Source organism: Arachis hypogaea, chromosome 11, assembly GCF_003086295.3.
Source record: "Arachis hypogaea cultivar Tifrunner chromosome 11, arahy.Tifrunner.gnm2.J5K5, whole genome shotgun sequence".
Classification (NCBI taxonomy): domain Eukaryota; kingdom Viridiplantae; phylum Streptophyta; class Magnoliopsida; order Fabales; family Fabaceae; genus Arachis; species Arachis hypogaea.
In genome coordinates, this window is record NC_092046.1 from 113400907 (window position 1) to 113408279 (window position 7373).

Consider the following 7373-nt stretch of genomic DNA (forward strand, 5'->3'; position numbering starts at 1 on the left):
TTTTAATTCAATTAATAGTTTGTTTTAATTTTTTTTGTATGAACAAGATATTTTTATCTTCTCTTTATTTTTGTGATACATCATTTTTTTATATCCTCTCACTTGTCAATTATTTTATACATATTGTTCGGTAGGTCGGGTACCGGACGGTTCGGGTTGATACTTCGGTTGTCGAGGGGGAATCGCCTGGTTCCGGGTTGCTGGGTTGGAGAAGGTGTGGCCGACGTCCCGAGCTCTTCGCATGGAGAGGGGGGTGTCACCTGCAAAGACACTCCGACGCTCTAGTCAGTCGAGTGTGCAGGCGAAAAGGTGAGAGAATGGTATGTGACGTACTTTGGGGGAGGGGTAGGACCCTCCCCATATATACCATGTCAGAGGTGGGCCCCACAAGGGCAGGCCCACCTTCCTCGAAGCTTCCTTTGCACAGCTGTAGCAGAGCTATCAGGGATGCGTGTCCGGGTAGGAGGTTGAGCAGCTCAAGCCCGACCGTTCGGCTCGGGTGGTCCACGGATCGGGTCGGCCCGTATACTGTTTGGGCCAGGCCGTAACAGTGCCCCCAACGCGCCGACAATGGACGTGAACGCTGTTGGTAGCACGTTATGTTTTCTCCCTTACGTCGTCGCCAGGTCGGCCGCTCGTGGAGAGGACGTACCTCTTGCGCGCGTATCTCTTTGTTGATGGGAATAACCGTTCGTTACCTTGTTCTTCGCTCCGGGCATTTAATGCTCATAATGGGTTGTTTTAAACCCTGTGAGTAAAGACTCTTTTACCCCCTACCTTTCGCGCTTCATGTCAGTTTTTTAATCCCCTAGCCAGTTTCACGCTCAATTTTCACTCCATTTCCTTGTTCGTCCTCATTCCATTTTCTTTGCATTCTCCTTCTTCCTTCCTGAATTCCCTACTGTGATCTTCACATTTTTGAGCATCCATCCCTTCCTGCTTTTCTCTCAGCTATCACAGTCAATCAGGTAAGCACTCTTCTCCTCTTCCTCTGCTTATGTTCGTTTTATCTTCATTATCAGTTCTTCTATATGCATGTTGCTTATTTGATTTGCATGCTAGATGATCATAGTGTCAAGTAGGTGCGTTAGGGGGGTTACCATTCTAGGGTGTTAGCTTTTTAGGCTTTTACTTGGATTCTTCTTTAGTCATGCTTGATCTTAGTTATTGGATAGGCTAAATATAGTTTCTGGGCTTTTTTCGGACTCCCGACCTCATAGACTAACCGAGTGGTACCCCAATGTAGGTATGCCTCGTGTCATCTCTCGAGCTTTCCCCTTCGCCGCGGATTACGACCCCTACGCTTGGGTGACTTTCGACGTAAAGGACTCCCCGAACCAGATGGGCGAGGAGGAGCTTACCGAGTTCCGCCAAGCCGAGTACTTGTGCGGCGGGACTGACCAGGAGGCCAACTACGACGTTTTTGTTCCTGCCCCCAACGAACGGCTATATGAGCTTAATTTCCATTCCCCCAGGTTGCCGATTGGATTTGGTTCTATAAGTACATGTTCACCCAAGTGGGGGTTCGTATTCCATTTTCTGCTTTTCAAATGGCGCTCCTTAACCGGATCTCCATGGCGCCGTCGCAGCTACATCCGAACAGTTAGGCTTCCATCCACTGTTTTGAGATGGTGTGTGAATATTTAGAGTTGCCGGTGTCCGTCGACATTTTCCTTTTTTTCTTTAACATCACGAATCCTTCCAAGGAGGGGAAAGCGAGGAAAGGGTTCATGTCCTTCCAATCTGCCCAGGGTCGGAGGATTTTTGGCTTGTTCGAGGACTCTTATCTTGGGTTTAAGGACAAGTATTTTAAGGTGTGCCCAGTCAAAGGTTGCCATCCTTTCTGGTTGTCATTAGAAGGGGAACGCCTCATCCCGACGTATTGGAGTTTCGGGGCGGGGTCCAACTCCTTTATCAAGGTGACTTATAAGGGGATGTCCGCTGTGGACAGAAAGATTGGCGACGTGTTGTTGGCCATTTTTGGGAGGAATCATGTGTATCCCCACCTCTTAATGGGTGACCAGGAGGTCGCCAGAAATTATATTTGTGAGTAGTTTTGACATTTCCTGCATTATTGTTGCTTCGATTGGTTATGCCGATTTCACGACTAACTTGTTTACTTATTTGTTGTAGTGGAGATGTCTGCTTCAGTGACAGGGCTTGAAGGTTTGTTCAAGACTTTCTTGGCAGAAAACGATGAGGAGAAGGCTGATGAGAAGGCTGACGGGAAGCCGGAGAACCCTCCTGAGGACAAGAAGGATCAGGTGGTGCCTTCACCTCGTGACACCGAGATGTCAGATAAAAATTCTGACGGGACGCGTGTTTCTCCTATTCGTGAGGAAACGGCCGGCATCGGGCATTCGTTCTCCACTCAACAAGAGGATGATGACTTGAAGCTTATCCCTACCCCCAAAAAGCAGAGGGCATCCTCCAGCCCCGAAGGAGTTCTCACCGTGATGGAGAAGAACTTCGATGCTGGGGCCTTTATAGACTCCCAGTTGCTCCCTGGCACGGAGGATCACTTCCTTGGCACCGAGCTTGCGGGGCAGGCGAGGTGGATGTACCGTACCCTTCTTTGCGGTGCTGCAATAGCTCGAAAGGCCGAATTCGAGCTGTCGGGGATGCAGTCGCTCCGCAGGAAGCTCGAATCTGCTGCTAAGGCCAATAATGAATTCAAAACTCAAGTTGAAACGCTTCGGGAGTAGCTGTCCAAGACGGGGGAGAAGCTTAAAGCTGCCGAGGAGAAAGCCGTGTCTGCCGAGGAGAAATTGAAGACCTCTGATGCCACCGTGTCCCGTCTAACCGAGAGGGAGATAACTTTGGAGAGCCAGCTCAATGCCGCGCAAGGTCGGGTGGTCGCTTTGGAGAAGGAACGCGATGCAGCCGTTTCGTCGGCTAAGGCTGCTCAAGCTGAGGCCGAGGAGCTTAAGAAGAAGCATAAAGAGACCGTGAAACAGGAAAAATGCACGATCTTCATGACTGAAGAGGCGCTCAAAGCCCAGGTGAAGATTGTGGCTCCTGATTTCGACACGTCGGCAATTAGGGTCTTTAAAACAATCAAGGATGGCAAGATTGTCGACATGCCCAAAATGTGATCTCTTGTACCTTTGTATTTTTGTTTGTAGAACTTGTGGAACTTTTTCCTTAATATACTTTAGTAGTCGCTTGGTCGGCTTGTGATTATCATCATTTAACTATTTATTGGTAGAACGCACTTGTTCTGTTTTGTTACCGTTTTGTTGGTGTTGGCTTGTCGTGGCGTTCGTTTACCGTTGTGCTGGTATTTCGATGAAGCCAAGTCGTGGCTTTACTATTGCTGTAGCCATTTGTTATGGCTTTAGCTTAGTTGGCTCCCGGGGTGATCAGTCCCGGGGCACCGTATTGTGGTCCCGTTTAACATGTATTATAAGGAACTTTTTGTCGTGGGATGCGTAAATGGCCGAAAGTAAATGAGAGGGTAATATCAACAGGTAAAACATTAATCGATAATTAAACAAGTCTATTGTCATAATAAGTACTTAACAAAAGTAAATCACTGAGCTCGTCAGATCGCCTGATCGACGTGTTTGAGCTAGGAATATAATCTTCTCAAGTTACCTGCATTCTAAGTTCTCGGGACCTCTTTACCCTCGAGCTTCTCCAATTTGTAGGCGCCCTTGCCAATCACCTCTTTGACTCTGTAGGGGCCTTCCCAGTTTGCCGCCAGTTTACCTTCTCTCTGAGTCGGTAGCCCGATATCGTTGCGCCGCAGGATGAGGTCGTTTTGCTCAAATTCTCTCTGAGCACTTTGGTGTTGTAGTGCAGGGTCATTCTTTTCTTTAGTGCTATTTCTGACAAATGGGCTATCTCCCTAGCCTCATCTGCTAGGTCCTTTTCCACCACTTCCTCTACTCCCTTCAGAAGTAATCGTGGGCTGGGCTCACCGATCTCTACGGGTATCATCACGTCCACCTCGTACGTCAGGCAGAAAGGGGTTTCCCCTGTGGACGATTGCTCGATTGTTCGGTAAGAGCAGAGGACCAAGGCGAGTTCATCGGCCCATGCACCTTTTTTGTTATCCAGCCGCTTCTTGAGGCCCAGCAAGACGACCTTGTTTGCGGCCTCAAGTTGACCGTTCGTCTGGGATGCTCTACAGAGGAGAATTTTTGCTTTATGCCCAGACCGGTGAGGAATTCCATGAACTTCTTGTCGGTGAACTGTGTCCTGTTATCAGAGACAACGACCTCCGGGATGCCAAATCGAGTTATCACTTGCCTCCACATGAACTTTCGACAATTGGCTGAGGATATATTGGCCAGTGGTTCAGCCTCTATCCATTTGGTGTAGTAGTCGATAGCGACTATGAGGTATTTGACTTGCCCCGGTCCGACCGGGAAAGGTCCGAGTAGGTCAACTCCCCACTATGCAAAAGGTCGGCAGGACGTCAATAGGCTTAGTTCGGTTGCCGGCGCTTTGTGGAAGTTGGCATTCTCTTGGCACTTAACGCATTTCCTTACGAACTCTTTGGAGTCTGTGATCATCGATGGCCAGTAGTATCCAGCTCGGATGAGCTTTCTTGCTAGGGCTTTGCCCCCGATGTGGTAGCCACAGCACCCCTCGTGGACTTCTCTTAGCACGTAGTCCGTCTGGTCGGGATGCAGGCACTTCAGCAAGGGCTGGCTAAGTCCCTTTTTGAACAGTTGGCCTTGTATGATCGCATATTTGGCCGCCTCCCTTCTCAACGCTTTAGCTTCCTTCTCGTCGTCAAGGAGTTTGCCGTTTTCAAGGAAATTAGTGATGGGGTCCATCCAGGAGGGGCCTATCTTTGTCAGGTGGAGGGCGACTGCTGGTTCTTTTTTCATGCCTTGAATGAGGGACCGGTTGCCGACTCCCGGTTTCGTGCTGGCTAGCTTGGATAGGAGGTCTGCCCGTGTGTTCCTTTCCCTCGGAACGTGTTGGACCGCGACCTCCTCGAATTGTTTGCTCAGCTCTTTGACCTTCTCCAGGTACTTCTGAAACAGCGAGTCTCTGGCTTGGTAGCTTCCATTTACTTGCGAGGTGACGACCTGTGAGTCACTGCACACTTCCAGCCTCGTAGCCCCGACTTCCCGAGCTAGAATCAAGGCGCCCAGAAGGGCCTCGTACTCCACTTGGTTGTTCGATACGGGAAACTTGAATTTGATTGACTGTTCGTATACGACCCCGGTAGGGCTTTCCAAGATTATCCCGGCACCTCCGGATGTTTGGTTGGAGGCTCCGTCCACATGGAGTCTCCACCGTGTGCCCGCCTCCTCGGTTGGGTCCCCCGTTACTTCTACCAAGAAGTCTGCCATTGCTTGTGCCTTAATAGCATGTCGGGGTTCATATCGCAAGTCATACTGAGATAGCTTGATGGCCCAAGTCATCATTCTTCCCGCTAGGTCAGGTTTTTGGAGTACTTGGTAGATTCCTTGGTCCGTTCTCACGACCACTTGGTGACCCTAGAAGTATTACCGCAGCCTTCGGGAAGAGGTTAGCAATGCCAGAGCCAGCTTCTCTAATTTGCTGTATCTCAGTTCTGCTCCTTGCAGTGCTTTAATCACGAAGTAAATTGGTTGTTGAACCTTCCCTTCTTTCCGTACCAAAACTTCCGCCAGCGCTTCCTCTGTTATGGCTAGGTACAGGTAGAGCGATTCTCCGGCTTTGGGCTTCCCGAGCACGGTGGTGTTGCGAGGATCTCTTTGAAATGCTTAAATGCTTCTTCACACGCTGAGGTCCATTCAAACAATATTCCTTTTTTCATAAGGTTGAAAAATGGCAGCGCCCTAGCTGCCGACGCCCTAAGAAAACGGGATAAGGCGGTGAGTTTACCCGACAACCTCTGAACATCCTTGACACAGCCCGGACTCTTCATTTGGAGTATTGCTTGGCACTTTTCCGGGTTGGCCTCGACCCCTCTTTGGGTTATCATGAACCCTAGGAACTTTCCTGCTTCCATGGCAAAGGCGCATTTGAGTGGGTTGAGCCTCATACCGTGTTGTCGGAGGGAGGCGAACACGTTTCCCAGGTCGCTTATGAGGTCCTCAGGCCAGGTGGTCTTTGCAAGGATATCATCTACATACACCTCTACCATTTTGCCTATGAGGTTACTGAATATCTTGTTCATTAGCCTCTGGTACGTGGCGCCGGCGTTCTTCAGGCTGAACGACATTACCTTGTAGCAATATATCTCTCTTGGCGTTATGAATGCTGTTTTCTCTTCGTCAGGTCGGTGCATCGGTATCTGGTTATAACCAGAGTAGGTGTCCATAAAGCTTAGGTACCGATATCCCGCCGCTACGTCGATGAGTGCATCAACGTTGGGCAGGGGGTAGCAGTCCTTGGGGCATGCTTTGTTGAGATCAGAGTAATCTACACACATCCTCCATTTCCTATTGTGCTTTTTTCACTAAAACTACATTCGATAGCCATGTCGAGTAGTCAAGTTCTCGAATAAATCCTGCTTCGAGGAGGTTAGCCGTCTGCCTGGCCACCTCCTCTGCTCGCTCTTGCGACATTTTCCTTCTTTGAGCTACCGGTCTGGCCTCCGCCATCACGGCCAAGTGATGTGACATGAGCTGGGGGTCTATTCCCGGCATGTCGGCTGGCGTCCATGCAAATAGGTCACCGTTAGCCCTGATCATTTCCATTAGGGGCCCCTTCAGGTTGTGTGGTAGGTTTTTGTTCACGCAGGTGAACTTCTCCTCTGTGTTGCCGACTCTGAATTTCTCCAAGTTCCCTTCCGGCTCGGGTCTGGGTTTGTCTTCGACTCTAGCATCTAGGTCGGCAAGGAACACTCCCGTTGCTTCCTTGGACTTCTTCCTTAAGGAGAGACTGGCATTGTCGCAGGCGACTGCCGTTTCCAAATCTCATTTTATGGATCCCACGGACCCGTCATCAACCACAAACTTCATTACTAGCATCTTTGTGCTGATTACTGCCCCGAAATCGTTGATGGTCTTCCTCCCTAGGATGATGTTGTATGCTGTGGAGTCACGCAGAACCACGAACTCGGCCATTGCCGAGCCTTCCCCCTGCCCGTGTCCTACTGATACCGGCAGGGAGATTATCCTGTCTGGCTTGATGAAGTGGTCACCTAATCCTACGACACCGTGCTGGTGGGTTTTCAAGTCGGCATCCCGCAGAACCAAGGCATCAAACACATTGCGAAACATGATATTCGAGTCAGCACCGGTGTCTATGAGGATGCGCTTGATGAGGCCGGTTCCCACTCTGGCCGTGATGACCATCGGGGGGCTTTCCGCGACCTCATCAAACCACTGGTCCTCCGGGCCGAACGAAATTGGTGGCGAACTCGACCTCTTGGGATTTTGCACAGATGATGAGGAAACCGCCAGGACTTTGGTATCTTTCTT

General features: G+C 49.9%; 1 protein-coding gene across 1 annotated transcript; it reads right to left on the minus strand.

Moving 5' to 3' along the window:
* Positions 1-3663: 3663 nt before the first annotated feature.
* Positions 3664-5384, minus strand: LOC140176171 (uncharacterized). Its single transcript, XM_072206062.1, has 2 exons — positions 4497-5384; positions 3664-4203 (listed from the first exon to the last, which is right to left on the minus strand). The coding sequence occupies exons 1-2, from the start codon at positions 5382-5384 to the stop codon at positions 3664-3666; spliced, it is 1428 nt and encodes a 475-aa protein (XP_072062163.1).
* Between the last annotated feature and the right edge of the window lie 1989 nt (positions 5385-7373).

Bases quoted from the DNA above. Each gene is read 5' to 3' on its own strand.
- LOC140176171 (XM_072206062.1), bottom strand. From the start codon at position 5,384: ATGACTTGGGCCATCAAGCTATCTCAGTATGACTTGCGATATGAACCC. The intron at 4,204-4,496 runs GTAAGGAAATGC...CTCTGATAACAG, and splicing joins TCACAGACTCCAAAGAGTTC to GACACAGTTCACCGACAAGA.